The following is an 18,673-nucleotide window of genomic DNA, read 5'->3' on the forward strand; positions in this document are numbered from 1 at the left end:
CTTTTTTTTCTTTCCTCTTGATTTTTCTTCTCTTGGCACATTGGGCACTTGTGGGCTGTCCCACCAGCCCACTAAGGGCTGATGTGGCTCCCCCAATGCCTATGGGCTTCCCCGGGGTGGGTTGCCCCCCCCCCGGTGAACTCCCGGAACCCATTCGTCATTCCCGGTACATTCCCGGTAACTCCGAAAACCTTCCGGTAATCAAATGAGGTCATCCTATATATCAATCTTCGTTTCCGGACCATTCCGGAAACCCTCGTGACGTCCGTGATCTCATCCGGGACTCCGAACAACATTCGGTGACCAACCATATAACTCAAATACGCATAAAACAACGTCGAACCTTAAGTGTGCAGACCCTGCGGGTTCGAGAACTATGTAGACATGACCCGAGAGACTCCTCGGTCAATATCCAATAGCGGGACCTGGATGCCCATATTGGATCCTACATATTCTACGAAGATCTTATCGTTTGAACCTCAGTGCCAAGGATTCGTATAATCCCGTATGTCATTCCCTTTGTCCTTCGGTATGTTACTTGCCCGAGATTCGATCGTCAGTATCCGCATACCTATTTCAATCTCGTTTTACCGGCAAGTCTCTTTACTCGTTCCGTAATACAAGATCCCGCAACTTACACTAAGTTACATTGCTTGCAAGGCTTGTGTGTGATGTTGTATTACCGAGTGGGCCCCGAGATACCTCTCCGTCACACGGAGTGACAAATCCCAGTCTTGATCCATACTAACTCAACTAACACCTTTGGAGATACCTGTAGAGCATCTTTATAGTCACCCAGTTACGTTGCGACGTTTGATACACACAAAGCATTCCTCCGGTGTCAGTGAGTTATATGATCTCATGGTCATAGGAATAAATACTTGACACGCAGAAAACAGTAGCAACAAAATGACACGATCAACATGCTACGTCTATTAGTTTGGGTCTAGTCCATCACGTGATTCTCCCAATGACGTGATCCAGTTATCAAGCAACAACACCTTGTTCATAATCAGAAGACACTGACTATCATTGATCAACTGGCTAGCCAACTAGAGGCATGCTAGGGACGGTGTTTTGTCTATGTATCCACACATGTAAATGAGTCTTCATTCAATACAATTATAGCATGGATAATAAACTATTATCTTGATACAGGAATTATAATAATAACTATACATTTATTATTGCCTCTAGGGCATAATTCCAACAAATGGTGGAGTTGTGGATTAGTGTACTCAAGACGTCGTCTCCCGGTCAGGTGGGTCAGGCCGATGAACCCCATGGTGGTTCACTAATGAGCCACTTAAGGTAGCCCATTATGTATACAAGGAAGATTTTACAAGACTCGGCACAAAATAAGGTCTCTTATACGTTACATAATCCGGAGCTAGACTAGTCAATAGATCATCTGGTATTAGAGTCAACTCATTCATATATTTCGATGTAAATCATCATGTACTTTGTATCCCATCACAATTAATATAATCAGAATCAATACATATTATTTACCTCTTAGAGAGAGCCCGAGCCTGGGTAATCACCGTGTTCTTTCTACTTTCTCTTACCATCTAACCAACACCATCAGGTTGGGACCCCCTACCCGAGACCCTCTACCACATACCCGTTTGGGGCGGCAAAATTGTGTGTTTTGATCCTTTTGGGGAAGTTGATCTAGATCTGACCCTAGTTTGCAAAAAAATTAGGATCTGATCCTTTTCCTACCACGAGGGTCCATGGCGGTAGGGTATAACAACCTACCGCCGAGGTCCCTGACGGTAGGGTTGCACGCCCTACCGCAAAACAAATCCAAGTTACAAACACAATGCGTGTGCGTACCTACCACCGGGCACCTTGACGGTAGGGTTGCATATGCTACCGCCAGCCCTTGTGGCGATAGGGGTGCGATGCGCTGATGTGACCAAGTTGTCTATCGCTAGCAACCTTGGCGGTAGGCTGCTATACCCTAACGGTAGAAAACAAATCCAGATCTCGATTTTTTTGCAAATTAAGGTCAGATTTTGATCAACTTCTTCAAAAGGGTCAAAACACAAATTTTTGTCATTTGGGGAGAGTACGAGTGTCTCGTTTGTAGTTGTTCTCATACGTACACCTTTTCTTGTGTGTGCACAAACTTGCACGACATATATACAGCTTCATGACAGCTCAAAAAAAAATATACAGCTTCATGACGAAAATGTGCACATGCATGCGATGACCGATCTTTTCATGCCACCGTTGCGGTCGGCAACCACGTGTCTGTCCTACTTCACCCGTAGCAGACAGCACCCACCACGACGAACGAGAGTCGAGAGGCCATATCACACGTTGGCGACGATGAATGTACAGTACTACGTAGCAGCTAGCCCTATACACCCGACCAGAGTAAATGCGCCGCGACCGACCGGCCTCACTTCCTCCGCTATGCGATTCGGGCATTCAGCGCACGGCCGACGTGCCGGCGCACGACGCGTACGCGGGCACGGACGAAGGAAAACGCGGCTACAGCTTTTCGTAGACACCGTGCACGCGCGCCAGCCACGTTTATTCCAAAATGTACGTAACCGGCAGGCACGAGAGATTGCACATAGTTTGCTCGTGCATTGGCACTGCAGGCCCCACCAGTCCGCCACTGCAGGCTACGCATGGACGCACGCACGCAGCCCGCGCGCATTGGTCGATCGACGTCGACGGGGCCTGTGAGTTCCAGTGCTCCGCCGTGGTCCGGCATGTGCGGTGCCGGGGTGGGTTCGCGAGAGAGACCCATGCTCGCGTCGCAGTTATTGCAGCAGCAGCGGAGCTGCGGAGCCATGCATGTTCGTCCATGCATGCTTCCACTGATATACTCCTCCGTTTCTAAATGTAAGATTTTTTAAAAATCTAAATATGAACTACATATGGTTGTCGATCTATTTTAGGGTATATGTTCATTTATTTTGTTTGTATGAAATCTCTAAAATATCATCTATTTAGAAAACGAGGGGAGGGAGCATGTGCTTGCGTTCACCGTACTCACTATCTCAGTGTCTCGCGTTATTGCTGCCTGCCTCCGGCCTCTGCGTAGCTGCTCTGAAACTGAAGCCCCCAAGTCAGGTCTAGTGGCTGGCTGGTGGCCGGGGCCTGGCAGGCTCTGCGTCTCGGCCTTCAATTCCAAGGCCGGCGAGCTACTCCGTCGATACGAGCATTGAAATTGATTCGGCCGGCCGGACGCATCGTGAGCAAGACACTGTGCCAGCTAGCTACTCTACTCGTCCGTCCATACCGATCATACGAGCATTGATTCGGGCCCGCGTGCGTGACCCGTACGTGTACGTGACATACGTTCCTTTTAACGGCCACGTGCATGCATGATCATCGAGACACGATGCATTTTAACTGCCACGTGGATGCATGATCACCGAGACACGATGCATGGCGGGAGTGCTCTCTGATATACTCCATCCGTTTTTAAATATAATTTTTTTCAGAAATTTCACTAAAATATACATACAAAGCAAAATGAATGAACCTACATCCGTATGTAGTCTTTTAGTAGAACCTTAAAAAAACGTATATTTCAAAATGGAGGGAGTACAATTTTTTGAAGGTGTCAACGGATGACTACATATGTGTGTATATAAACATATTTTAAAAATATATATTCATTCATTTTGTTTTGTATATAGTCTTGTAGTAAAATTTTAAAAGAAACTTATATTTATGAACTGATTTCGTTCCTAAATGTAAGTCTTTTTAAAGGCTTTACTAAAAAACTAGATATGGATGTATATAGATATATTTTGATAGAAACTCTATTCATCACACAGGGTGTAGAATAAATTATTCCTCATCCGAGGTAATTTTACGATCATCTCATAAATAAATTATATTTGAAATGCAAATAGTTACATTTATATTGATTCACTACGTATAATTTCACATAAGAAAACAAAAATATAGGTCATAAGATCAGAAAAAATGCATTTTATGTATAATTTTCACTGTGTTTTTATATAAATTCACTCATTTTGTTTTGCATACAGTCCCTTGATGAAATCTTTTAAAAAAATGTATTTAAGAACGAAGAAAGCACATGCAAAATAAAATCAATCAATCTATATTTTAAAATATGTATATATACATTTACATGTAGTCAGTGGCGGAGCCAGGAAAAAATATTAAGGAGGGCTGAGCGTACTGAAAATTGTGAGGGACGTCCGGCCCACCATAATACATCTTGTTCATAGCAAATAATCAGTTGTTCATATAAATATATATATAAGAGGAACAAAGTCTTCAGTCTCAGCATCAATCGATGCATGCAGCTATATCAGTTGTTCATATGTATATTAGTCTTAAATTACTTGTTAGCGGGGCCAGGGCCCCCTGTCTTCGCCACTGCAGTCCGTAGTTGAACTTTTGCAACCCGTAGTGGAATTTTTTAAAAGACACGGAGGGAGTAGTACTCACCATCAGTCGGTGCTCGAGGAAATTGTCAATCTGTCATTGATGATGTATTCGTGTACTATAGCAGTACCGCGGTACCAACTCAACATCAGTGTTGATATTGGCCTTCAGACGACGATCATAAAATCGAGATCTCAAGGGGTCATTTCTGCTGCTACCAGATAAAGCCGGAAAGGGCTTCGAAGGAAGAAAACAAAGTCGGAAAGGCACCCGTGATTATTGATGCGCTCTGAATGGTAAACATTCCCATAGGCCATAGTCCTACGGCATGAATTTCTCGCAGGCAGGGTGTCAGCCGCACAGCGTACCACAACCTGTCAGCCGTTTATTTCATTTGATTTATGGTCTCTGTATATGGTGGTGTCCAGTGTTCAGGGCTGCTGCTGCTTCATTTGCTATGCAGTCTTTTTTCTTTCTTTTTGAGCAACGATTTGTTCTGCAGTCGTCAGTGGCCGTGGGGGGACGGTGGCTTCGACAAACGGGCCAGACCCATGAGCCCGCCGGCACATGGCTCGTCGGCCCATGGTGAGGCCCGTCCATATACACGAGAGAAAAATCTGTCCGGCTATCGCCATCCCCTCCATCATCTCACCAAAAAATCCATGGCAGCCCATAGAAAAAACCCAGAAAATCCATGGCAGCAGAGTCCAAATCACAGCCCCCACCCATTCAAATGAATAAACCACAGTCCCCACAGCAGACGCAGACAACATCTTCAGCTGCGTGTGTCTAATGTCTCAGGCTTGACCTGAAGAAACATAAGCAAAACCTGCCCTCCCACTGCATCATCACACACCCACACACCCTCGCAATCTCACCAACCAGGCAGAATAAATAAATACATAAAATAATGGCAGTTCATTAGAAACAAATCCCAAAGTCACTGACACTCCCAAATATCATTTTCCTGCCCTCGGCCGCTCACTCCCGCGTCAGGTCCCACAGTCATCGCCAGCTTCCCCGAGTGATATAATCCAATTTTTTTTGACAGGGTAGTGATGTAGTCCAATTTACTTGCATTAACACGAGCTGATGCCCACTGGGTTACTATCTCGGGCGCAGATGCCACGGTGCGTTGCGTTCCCTTTCTTACTTTGTCCGCGTTCGCGTTTGCGTCGCCGAGACGCCAAGCGAGAACGGTGACGCATCCGGTCGACGTTCGGCTGCGTGGAAACCGTACGCCTGCGTGTGCATGCACGTGCCGTGCGTTACAATCTGTACGTGTTGTGTTTTTTTTTTTCATGGCTCTGTCTCGCATGGGGAAAAATGAATAAAGAAGAAAACGAAATCCAACAGCCTGAGAAAGAGAGAAGAAACGCACCATGCTCCGGTTTTCTCTTGCCCATCAACCGTCTCAATCTGCCATCAGTGCTCCGTGGGCCATTTTTTTTTTACTTTTTTAATATCTCTTGGACGACTCTTTCTTCTAGGGTTTGTTCCTCTTCAATGACCCCTTTGCGTGCATTCTTTCCGGTCAAATGTCACCCTCCGATGAGCAGAGAGACCCGTCTGCCCTTCTCCTCTACTCTCTCTCTCTTATCCGCGGCGGGAGCTCGAGAACACGCTGATGCGAGGAGGCGATGATTGTTGCCCTGCTTGCGACAACCACCACGACTACAGGTGGGGCAATTATTTTTTGTCATTGGTGGCGATGGTGATATAGGCGGTTGTGGGAAGGTGTTGCCTGTTCCCGCTCCCCATTTATGGGGGGTCCAAATCCCGATCAGGGGGAGGGGGCGTTGCTGCTTCAACTTGCCACGCTTGACGGTCCAAGTTCCACGCGGATGTGACGGTGAAGGGGGTGACTCTACATCGACGATGACATGCGGTGCGCCCACCATGATTTGGGTTTCAACAACATGGATGGTGTTTCTGCAGTGTCATCGGTGTTGCGAGTACACCATTGTTGGTGTTGTAACCAAGACGGAGTTTCAACAACGTCCCAATGTTGTGACCACAACGTCCCCAACATTGCATCTGCAACACATGATTGTGTTGTGTAGCGGTGACTGCAATTCCAATGACAATAAAGATGTTGTGCAGCAACAACTTTGCAACGTTAGTGATATCGTGCTCGCAACACATGTGATATTGTAGGATGACATCTCGCAACGTAGACCATTCTATTCGAAGAGGAAGGAAGGGTGACATAGTCTTTTTGCAAGGGATCGATGACAACTGCTTAATCCAACGGTTACCAAGGGATAGACCCCACCACCAATGACTCGGCCAATATTTGCAAAAGATCTTAGACTGACGCGTAGCGCTGACCATTTATATTTAAGGATTCAGAAGACAATACAAATTAATAGTATTAATTATTTTCTACTCCCTCAATCCTACTACTATAATATAGATGTTTTTTACTGCACTGGAGTATTTTATAATATAAAACCAGAAGACCCTTTCCAAAAAAAAAAAGCTTGAAGAAAAAGGGGGAAGAAAACAGGAAAATCACCAGATTTTCTCCTCCTCCTATATTAAACTCGCCCAACCCCCTCCTCTTCCTCCTCCGGAACACCACACCACACCACACCACAGCCAGCCTCCACTCCACGCCTCACCTCGCTCCCTCGCCACGACTATCCGCCAGCCAATGTCGGCTCCGGCCACCGCGATACGCCGCGCAGCCCGCCCCCTCTCCTCGTGAGATCACCGCGCCGCTCCCCGCTCCCTCCGCCACGCGCCGCCCGCCCGCCCGCCCCCTCCAATCGCGCGCCCTCGCGCCCGCATCTCGTGCCTCCCCGACGTTCCTCGACGCCTCCCGGCGCCCTTCTCCGCACGGAATCCCAGTGCCCCGTGCGCCCTTCGCCGCCCGCGGGATCCGCGAGGGGTATCGCCGTTCGGGGGGCGCGGGGACAATGGCGGCAGCGGCGCCACCGCTCTGCGCGTGGCTCGTCGCCGCGGGCGCGCACGCGGACTGCGGGGCGGACGAGCACCAGCATCGCCGGACGCAGTGCCTCGACGCCGGCTCCGGCGCGATGTTCGGCCTCGACCGCCGCCCCCTCGGGGCGCGGCGCCGTGGGCCCGCGCGCTCTGGTGAGACACGCACGCACGCACCCTGTCTCCCGCATTTGTCCCTTGTTGCCCTCGCTGGGCCGTGCCACGAACGTACGCGCGAATCCGGGTGCAATTTCGGAGCATCGGTTGTATCGCCCGGGGTCAGGGTGCGGGTTTAATCCCGTTTGTGGTGTCTCATTCTGCGCGTACGCTCGTCAGGCGTGTGGTGATGGAGGATATTCGATGTTTTGTGCCAAGGATCTTGGTGCATTGGTTCATGCGGGGTTTTTTGGTATCGCTGTCGAGATTCACATGTTTGTGGTGAATCGGCTGCATCGACATTGTTTTCGTTTAGCTTGTCTGGCTCTGCTTGTTTGCATTGGTTAGTAGCACAAGCGGCAGGATTTGGATTCCTGACTAGAGAGCCTGTAAACAGAATGAGATTGCATTGCATTAGTCTAAGAAATGAGGTTATTAGCTGAAAGTGTTGACATTCCAAAACCCTAAAAACTGTTGTCATAACTCATCCCTCCGTTCATAAATATAAGACCTTTTAGAGATTGCATTATTGTCTACATAGGGATGTATATATACATATTTTGAAGTGTAGATTCATTAGTTTTGATTTGTATGTAGTCCATAATGAAATCTCTAAAAGGTCCTATATTTAGGAACGGAGGGAGTAAGACACATAATTTTGATTATCAACCAATCAGCAAACAAACTGTAGTCCTACAATATTTCTTTCCTTTTCGCATTAACTAAGCTGTATACCAGCGGTTCATGTGTGATTTTGGTCTTGCTGTCAGCTTATGTGCATATGAGTGGGATTCGTGCATTTGTTGTGAATTGGCTGCATCGATAATGCTGTGTTTAGCTTTGGCTAGTTCTGCTTGTTTGCATTCCTTATTAGCACAGGACACATGGCTTTGACTCTTAGACCACAGAGTTTAGAGCTTTCACTAGTTTGAAGTTGAGAAAGTGCGTGAAAGACTTAAGAAAACCTGAAAACTATTGTCTTAGGAAACGCAGTTTGGATTATCCACCAATCGGCAGAAAAAAAAAACTGCAGTCATACAATATTTTTCTTCCAGCATGGATTAAGTTGTGTATGGGTGGGATGTGGCATGGGATGTCAAATGAGGTACTTGACGAAGTGTCTGATATGCGTGCATCTGTCGAGAATGTCACTTGTCTGCTTATGCCTGCCGGTTGTTCGTCACGTGTGCTGGCTCAAGCAGACTAGGAGAGTTTCTCCCTTAGAAAATTGCAGACAAGGGTCTAAACAAAATTCATTGCAATTTGCAGGAATGGCCATGTCTGTTGCCTTGCAGCCTGAAAGGATAACTGTCGAGAAGAAGAGACCTGATGTTAAACAAAGGAGAGTCGTTGTCACTGGCATGGGTGTAGTGACGCCACTGGGTCATGATCCTGATGTGTTTTACACCAACCTTCTTGACGGTCATAGTGGAATAAGCGAGATTGAAACGTTTGACTGCTCCAAGTTCCCCACGGTAATACATGGCTGATGGTTTCCTTCCATTATGTACAGGGGAGGCAGGATCACTGTTGCAATCTGGTTGAATATTTTCCTGCAGGGGTTGACATGTGGATTTGTGTACAGAGAATTGCAGGAGAGATAAAATCCTTCTCTACAGAAGGTTGGGTTGTACCCAAGCTATCTAAGCGAATGGACAAGTTCATGCTGTATTTGATAACTGCTGGTAAGAAAGCATTGGAAAATGGTGGACTCACCGAAGAAGTAAGGAACGAGTTGGATAAAACCAGATGTGGGGTTCTCATTGGCTCTGCGATGGGCGGCATGAAGGTGTGGATCCCCCTGCTGTATAACATAGTTATATCTCTAAAATGACAATTATTTCTTGACAGATGCCTATTTCCAAAAATCTCATACAAGTTAAAATATAATATCATGCAGGTATTTAATGATGCAATTGAAGCGTTAAGGGTTTCTTACAGGAAAATGAACCCGTTTTGTGTTCCCTTTGCTACTACTAATATGGGTTCTGCAATACTTGCAATGGATCTGGTAATATACAATGTCCTTTCATGCATCGTTAACAACGACCATAGTTATTATACTCAAAACAGAAGAAGAAAAACAACTCTAGTTCTTGATGGCTCATATTTTCTGTTACTCGTAGGGCTGGATGGGACCAAATTACTCTATTTCCACTGCATGTGCCACCAGTAACTTTTGTATCCTCAACGCAGCAAACCATATCAGAAGAGGGGAAGCTGTAAGTAACTCCATGTTTGCATGATCTATGGGAGAGTAACATATTGTCTGATATTTTTTTTTCTAATCTTCCAGGATGTCATGCTTTGTGGTGGTTCTGATGCGCCACTCATCCCAATTGGTATGTGATCTTGATAATTATTAAAACTAGAAAAGATAATTTCTATTCTAACTCCAACAGCGTTGTTGTCTGTTTTCAGTTTCCAACTTTTTATCCCAATTTTTGCTGTTTTGAGCCTTTAAGATGTTACATGCAGGGTTGGGAGGTTTTGTTGCCTGCAGAGCTCTTTCACAGAGGAACAGTGACCCAACAAAAGCTTCCCGGCCCTGGGATATGGTCAGTGCACTTTGCATTACAAATTCAACGTTGCTAAACACTTTGCTTCATGCGCATTAGCCGGCTATTTCGTTTTTTTTTCAAGATCAGTGTGCGGACCGTATGTCACTATCTATATTTCACTATCCAAACACACCGTCACTTTGCTGGCTTATTGGCTTGTTTTTTTGCCTCGTGCCAAATTTTAATAGTGTATATTTTGTGTTGCAGGACCGTGATGGTTTTGTTATGGGAGAAGGGGCAGGTGTGCTAGTATTGGAAGAACTTGAGCATGCTAAGGTTTGCTACATACTGTTTCATTGACCCCTTCCATATGGATCTGTTGGTTGTTCTTTTTCAGTTGGGTTGACTTGATACTAATGCTCAATTGTTCAACACTTTCTGCTGTGGGTGAATTTTCTGCAGCAAAGAGGTGCAACAATATATGCTGAATTTCTTGGTGGAAGCTTCACATGCGATGCTTACCATATGACTGAGCCGCATCCTGAAGGTGAAATACACATTCTAACTTTGTCTTGCTCTTCTGTTTTCTTACCTAAATATCATCTCCTGCCAACAACCACATATACTCCATATCAGGAACGGGGATCACTCTCTGCATTGAGAAGGCACTGGCTGATTCAGGGGTAGCAAGGGAAGAAATCAACTATGTGAATGCGCATGCAACATCCACACAATCAGGCGATTTGAAGGAGTATGAAGCCATTGTTCGTTGCTTTGGCCAGAACCCTCAGGTAATATTACCTGATGCCAGAATCTTTTAGCAATTTAAGGAATAAAATAAAACAAATTATATATATCATTTTGGTGCAGCTGAGGGTGAACTCAACAAAATCAATGACTGGGCATCTTATAGGAGCAGCTGGTGGAATAGAAGCTGTTGCTTGTGTACAAGTAAGGAGCTCTTGTTTGCTATAGATTTTATTCGTGATATCTTATTACTCAGACAGAATTTCAATTTCTTGAATTGTCCATGGGCTATGGATTTCTTGAATGATGATCTTTAGTTCAATTGCTAGTAGTTGTAGAAAAAAAAGCTTTGTACTTAACAGTTTAGTATACATATGTTGGAATTTGCGATATGTAACAATGTACTCCCTCTGTTCACTATTATAAGATGTTTTGGATATTTTAATATTGACTACATACGGACTGAAATGAGTGAACAAACACACTAAAACATGCATATATACATCCGATTCAGAATAAAGTTAGAATATCTAGCCATATCTTACATCATTGATCATTCGCATATAACATTTGAACTGGATCCGTATGAGAACAAAAGTTAGAAAGTACCAAGTCAAAAGTTAAGTGTTGAGCAACTGCCACTGTGTACATGATACTACTACATTTCTCTAACTTCTCCGAGAAGTTCCATAGACATCATTCATATAGGCCATGTTTGGATTATCGTTTCCCCAACAAATACACTTGTATAGGAAATACAGACCTCCGACGGTCGTTTACTTTCCAGCCGGAATCCTTCGCAGTTCGGTAAGTTACACCTGTAAATTAAATACACTTGTATTGGAATACCCCCATGCCAAGCACGGCCTTAATGTTACTCCCAAATATTGTGTATGTAGAACAAACATGAACTTGCAAACATCCATGATTTTCTACTGTGAACTGTCTATTATTCTGCCAGTGAAAATGAATTCCTTCATGCCAGAGCCGTGCATTGGTGTTAATGAGAACAATGCGAGATCCTGATGGTTAGATTACTCATTACTTTTTCTTGTGGTGTTCTTTGCAGGCTATAAGAACTGGTTGGGTCCATCCAAATCTGAATTTGGAGAACCCAGAAAAAGTAGTGGTAAGCTTGTTGGACATTGTTGCTTTCCACTTTAGATCTGCCTTTTAGATTGTATCTATTGTTATTTGGTTGGTACATATCTTAAATAGATTAAGATCTGCCTCGTTAACTATATTGACCCCCATCAGATTTGCTTATTATTAAGCTAGATATGAAAGGACAAATTTCACAGTAATATACTGTATCACCTAGAGCTCATATCATCCAATGAATGTTCTGATCTCAATCTTGACTACAGGACGTGGGCGTGTTGGTGGGATCAGAGAAGGAGAGATGCGAAGTAAAGGTGGCGCTGTCAAACTCATTTGGATTTGGTGGGCATAACTCATCAATTCTGTTTGCCCCCTTCAAGTAAAACTCAAGACGGTGATCTGTTTACTTCATTGTCGTGCGATTATGGAATGGAACTGGAACTGCATATACAAGACTAGTGGAGTAGCTAGGCGGCTTCTTTGAATATTACATGGAGGTCTGAGCTGAGAAGATCATCGTATTACTTACATTCGAGCTAAGAAAGCGTCGAGGCCTCACAAGCCCCCAGCCATGTTCATATTTGTCGCCATCGCATCGCAGGCACATCCCCTGTCAAGGGTCCAGTATTCCTTTCGCAAGCGAAGAATCATGTGGTGTAGCCTATGGCCTATGTTTATTGTTATTCAGTACAGTATTGTTGGATAATCCACCTCCCCTATGACTTACTTGCCCTTCCTGCGCCGGTTAGTTTTCGCCTTGGCCGTCTGCTGCCCCTCATGGGTGCTCTTTCCTAGATTTGGTGACGAGAGACCCTTGCAGAGGTGCTGCTGCTGGGATTTGCTGTTGTATTTGATGTTCTAGTAACCGTGGTTCGTGTAAGCATGTCTGGACTTGGCAGGTCTGCTCCTCCCTTCCTTGATTTATTATTATACACTTATTTTCCATGTGAGAGGGTATTGCTTGGTTCTCTCCCCAATCTTTCCGCGAGTTGAACTGTTTGGCCGTGAGATTCTACTTCCCAATGTGTGCCTCAGACTGTTCGTCGAGGCTACGAGATTCAGAGAGCTGGCACATTAGCACAGGCTTTGCCGCAGACGAATCGAACCATTCCCCGTTCCATCCTTCGATCTCCATGCTGTCAAAGCAAACACGACTTGTACAACCAGCTAACATGGATTACTGAGCACATTTTGGAACAGTCACAAATTGCTTACTTAAGCAGATGATCAACTTGGTAGAAATGAAATGATTGGATCTCTGCTCGGCTCTATACGCCTTACCACGGCAAGCTTCGCCGTCTCGTTGGTGGCTGTTGGAATTACGTGTCCTGCAACTATATTCAAACATTGATATATGAATTATTAATATTAGGAGTACCTCATTATGGAATTACACATGTATTTATGCATGGAATTGCTTTACATGATTGTCATGGAATTATCATTTGTTGCAACGTACTTAAGTTATATGCTTAAGGAAGCTGGTCGATCATCGATGGAATACATATACTATTTATATTGTTAAGACTATCCGGGTACACTGATGAACGGAAGGAGCTAGATCGTATGGTTAGATTATAGCCCTAATGTTGATCTACGTAATTAGAGGAATTTACACTCTATTACGGCGCGTTGCTCACAAGCGTGTGCTCCAGGGACATAACGGGTAGAATCAGTTAACAGACAAATATGATCGTGGTTGGTAATTTGATCTGGACTCTATCCCGGAAACTAGTGGAAAATACTAGGAATCTTATATCTGTATAGGAGGTGGACTCTTTGAAAAGACAGTATAAGAAGGTCACCAGGATAAGCGCAGAGGAATAGGGGGTAGACCAAAAAACCCTAAATATCTAACATTGGTATAAGAGGTAGGTTACGCGCTCCGCCGCACCCAGCGTCAAGCCGCCGGACGGATTCCTCGCTTCCGCTTCAGCTCTCCTCATGCAGCACGTTCGTCGGTGTTGCTTCATCAAGGATGTCGCCATGATCCTAATTCACTGGGTAACTCTGCCGAGTACGATGCAGCAACTCGCTCGAGTACGTCAGGGAAGGAATCAAGCACGCCACAACTTTCTTGGCCCATGTATCGAGGAAGGGAAATAATTCTTGCATATTCACATGGATCAACGACGGAGGAAATCAAGTCTATCGTTGCTACGAACTATACTACTCGGAATTAATCAGACTAACTTCTACGTACATGTAGATCCCTGTTGGTGTTTTTTCTTCGGAATCGAGCCGCGACGAACCCTGTTGATTAATCATGTTCACGCGTCAAGTTGGACACTGTGCAGGTGCCTCACGGCCGGGATCATGCATGGATCTCGTTTATTTTCTTTTACGTGCAAGTCTACTCGTCGTCGCCGGAAACTTGCACTGGATCGGAATACAGATTGCGTCATAGCGCGGAACGGCTGCTCCCCGAGGAAACTACGATTGGTGGCATGTTCGAGCCATGATCAGAAATTCGGAATCACACATGAATCAACTGGAGACGTATTGCAGATTGAATCGATCGCCTCATCAATTATCGATTAGTCCGTGCCTGCGATGCGCGCTGGTGCCGTCCTTTATCGTCGTCCACTGCATCAAAAATTCACAAGTTTATGACCTAGCTATGTTTACTCTACCTGCTCCAAGCCATACACCTCGACGGGTCATCAGGTACACGAGCTAGTCGCCAACGACTGCTCGGAATTTGTCAGGCTCATGACCTGCTACTGCTCAACACCATAAATGAAAAAAAAATCACTGAACTTTGTGGATAGATGGCTTCCAGATGGCACAAACTACACTGTTTGGAAAAGGAATATGGTGTTTCTTCTCATAGTTGAGAATATTTACTATGTGATTTACTGCCGATTTATTACCGAGCCTACATATCCCCGCTAATGATGCTAGTGATGAGGAATTAATTCTTCACACATGTGATCTTCATCTATCACTCAGATTGAGGAAGGAGATTGCAGATAATCTCTAGCTAGATCATGTTCTCTGCTTTTTTTTCCGGTTTGTTTTCTCCGGAAAAAATGAAGACAGAAATCTCTCCGAGGGAATGGTTGGGTTAATTATGGTTGACTACACCCTCAAGAGGAATATAGGGTACTTCAAATAGAAATGGCCAAGAGGAAGTGTCTATTATGGAACATCACTTTTTTATGGAGGAAGATGGGAACCACTCCGTGGAAAAGGAAATTTGCTCTCACTTAATGGTATGTCCATTGTCAATGTTTGCATTATATGTCTATCTGTCACTATTTTTTTCCTGGATAGTTAGATTATGGTGTTGGTTTATATACATCATTTATTGTTGGAATACTATAGCAACTTTATTGGCATGCAACAATTACAAAGGAAAATTGATGTACTTTGGATTGGAAATTATGCCATGAAACTTCCTTGTGAAGGAAAACTATTACTGTTATACAACACTCTGTGCAACTTCCGTACGAAGGGATTTGATTTATTTTTATCTTGGAACCTATTGATTATGACATACTATTTGAAAAAGGAAGAGCAGAAATATTGCTCAATGGTTAAATTAGTGCATTATGTATTTTCACACAATGGTCTATCTTTCTTGATGTCCATTGGAAGTTGGCAAACAAATTTGTTTATTTGGAAAAGATAATTCTATATAGAGGAATACCGACAATGGGAACACATGCTTGCAATTTTATTATCTACGTCATCAATGACTTGGTCACATATCTTGGAACTAGATGAATTGGCTTACTGATTCTGGAATTCTAAACTTTAGTGGGAGGACTTTGGTATTTTGTGAAGCATATATACTGGACATTTTTACTAACACACCTTTTATTAAGGTGGAAGGAGATTACAAAAGGAAACTTCACATCATATTTTATACAGTTATGGTATTTTTTTCCCACTCCCACTATGTTAGAGCATATATCTCCATATGTGGTTTTGGTACTTGATGACAATTCCTATGGACTAATGGTTGCCTTAAGTTACATTTATAGGATTTGTCCATAGGCACTTCTTGAAGTCCATCTGTTGGGTTCAAGGAGTTTATATGATGACCAAGGTGGTATTCAAGGTATTATCCAAAGAATGGTCATAGAGACACATGGTTGATCAAGATCTCAGACAAAGAGTAAATCAAGATGATCAACACACAAAGCGTACAAGATGTACCGAGAGGGATCAAGTGATCCCATGGTATGATAAGCATTGTCCATTACGTGTTTGTGTACTAACCCATGGTCTTCGTGAGAGTTCTATGTGGGGGTTAGGTGTGTTTCCATGGGCTTGCGTCAAAGGGAAGATCTCATACAACCCATGAAGTATGACGTCAAGTTGTGATCGTCATCAAGATTGCGATGTGCAAGTTCAAGTGGATCAGCACGAATATATCATGCTTGAAGCTTGCCGTCCATTGTGGTGACAGTGGACTTGTGAAGATATGCTGAAGAGTGGCTCACCTATAGTGAGTATGGGGGAGCAATCAATTAGTCTTCATCAAGCCAACGCAATCAAGAAAGGTGGTCCATCTTGAGGAAGCCAAGATCATCATCATCTAGCTCAAGAGGATGAGGTGCAAGGTATAGGTTTGCCCTTGATAGGTTTTCTGTTTAGGATAGATTGCTATACTATCAAGGGGGGCTCTCAAGTGAGTAGCTTGATCGTATCGTTCGTTGAGAGCTCAAACCATTTGCATCCTTGCATCATACTTCTTGGTTCTTGTTTGGTGTTTCTCTTTGTGAGTTTTAGAGCTTATGGTCATCTTCGTGACAAGCTCGAGTTCATCGAAGACGGAGTCCATATGCATCTACTATGATGTTTTCGATGTTGGAGTTTTTGCCAGTTCTTCATTCATAGAGGACTCGCATCTCTATATCATTGGCATTTTCATATCTGCATGGTCTTAAGATTTCCAGTCGTTGTATGGATAGCTCTTGTCGTCCTGAATCCAACAAGCTTGGGTTTGCTCGATTCAGAGCTCGTATGCGAAAGTTATGGTTGTTTCAGTGGCGAGCGGTAGTACCGCTGGACCTAGCGGTAGTACCGCTGGACCTAGCGGTAGTGCCGTTAGAGTTGGCGGTAGTACCGCTGGCTGGCGGTAGTACCGCCCCTGGTCAGCGGTAGTACCGCTCCAGGAGCTTAGTACCGCCTGCCTAGCGGTTGTTCGTGGACGGACCTTTTTGTGAAGACTTTCTTAGCGGTGGTAGTGCCTTTGCACTACCAGGGGCCCAGCGGTAGTACCGCTGGAGTGCCAGCGGTAGTACCGCTAGCTGGCGGTAGTACCGCTGCAATCAGCGGTAGTACCGCTGGAGTGCGAGTGGTAGTACCGTTGGAGCTCGGGCAGATAGTGGGGGTAACGATCTGATTCCTTCCCCCACTATATAAAGGGGGTCTTCTTCCCCCTTGGCCTTATGAATCCGTTGAGCTCTTGTTCTACCTCCATTGTTGACATTCTTAGAGCTTGCTTACTCTCAATCCCTCCAATGATTCTTGCTTGTTCTTGAGGGAGAAGAGAGAGGAGATCTAGATCCACATCTCCATCAATCACTTTCTCCTCTATGTGAGGGGAACCCCTTGGATCTTGATCTTGGAGTTCTTTGTGATCTCCTTGTTCTTCCTCTCATATTTCTCCATAGCTTTTGTTGTTGTGGAGGGATTTGAGTGTGAGCGACTTGACCACTTCGTGTGTTCTTGCCATTGCATTAGTTGCATCGGTTTGAGTTCTCCACGGTGATACGTGGAAGTGAAGTTTGAGAAGCTTATTACCTTTGGTACTTAGTACCCTAGATATTGTTCTTCGCGGATGCTTTGGCGTCCTAGAAGCTTGGTGGTGTCTCGGAGCTCAATCATTGTGGTGTGAAGTCCGGGCAAGCGTCGGGGTCTCCAATTAGGTTGTGGAGATTGCCCCGAGCAATTTGTACGGGTATCGGTAACCGCCCCCAAGGGTTGCCACGTGTACGGGTTCGGTGACTGCTCCCAAGGTTTTCCATTTGTACGGGTTCGGTGACCGCCCTCAAGGGCCCCTTAGTGGAATCACGACATCTTGCATTGTGCGAGGGCGTGAGGAGATTACGGTGGCCTTAGTGGCATCTTGGGGAGCATTGTGCCTCCACACCGCTCTAACGGAGATTAGCATCCGCAAGGGTGTGAACTTCGGGATACATCATCGTCTCCCCGTGCCTCGGTTATCTCTTACCCGAACCCTTTACTTATGCACTTTACTTTGTGATAGACATATTGTTTATTGTAATATATCTTGCTATCACTTAGTTGTTTATCTTGCTTAGCATAAGTTGTTGGTGCACATAGGTGAACCTAGTTGTTTGTAGGTTTTGTGCTTGACATATTAAACGATAGTTTTATTCCGCATTTGTTCAAGCCTAAACCTTAATTATTTTAAAGCGCCTATTCACCCCCCCTCTAGGCGACATCCACGTCCTTTCACACTAGAGGCTAGATTATTTATTTTATCACATTCATTGATAATTGCACTTGATATGGTTATGCTTGTACTATTTGAATCACAAGTTGGAATGTTTTATTGTGCTTGTCACATTACATACTGAAGTGGAAAATCAGTTGATTAAAAGATATCAAACTTTTAACAACTGATTGGTGGGGAATGTACACTTCAGGAATATGTTAATTGAACATGAAAAGAGCATGGAACTATTCACCATTGTAATATAGTTGTACACTCCACAATTGAATGGAGGAATTGAATGTCTTTTATATTCCATTTTTTAAGGACCGTTGCATACTACCATTTGTTGTTATCATTCTTCATCTAGCACAGTCACTATATGTATTTTAGAGTGGAAGGAAATATTCCATCTTAGCAGGAAATT

At 44.4% G+C, this 18,673-nt stretch overlaps 1 protein-coding gene across 1 annotated transcript; it reads left to right on the plus strand.

The window, feature by feature from the left end:
- Positions 1–6,961: 6,961 nt before the first annotated feature.
- On the plus strand, positions 6,962–12,784 carry LOC123425303 (3-oxoacyl-[acyl-carrier-protein] synthase II, chloroplastic-like). Its single transcript, XM_045108986.1, has 13 exons — positions 6,962–7,485; positions 8,755–8,960; positions 9,071–9,274; positions 9,386–9,496; positions 9,612–9,707; positions 9,782–9,827; positions 9,964–10,043; positions 10,254–10,322; positions 10,449–10,533; positions 10,623–10,777; positions 10,857–10,937; positions 11,803–11,862; positions 12,101–12,784. The coding sequence occupies exons 1-13, from the start codon at positions 7,308–7,310 to the stop codon at positions 12,215–12,217; spliced, it is 1,488 nt and encodes a 495-aa protein (XP_044964921.1). The 5' UTR covers positions 6,962–7,307; the 3' UTR covers positions 12,218–12,784.
- Positions 12,785–18,673: the final 5,889 nt, after the last annotated feature.

This window comes from Hordeum vulgare, chromosome 2H, assembly GCF_904849725.1.
Source record: "Hordeum vulgare subsp. vulgare chromosome 2H, MorexV3_pseudomolecules_assembly, whole genome shotgun sequence".
Lineage (NCBI taxonomy): Eukaryota > Viridiplantae > Streptophyta > Magnoliopsida > Poales > Poaceae > Hordeum > Hordeum vulgare.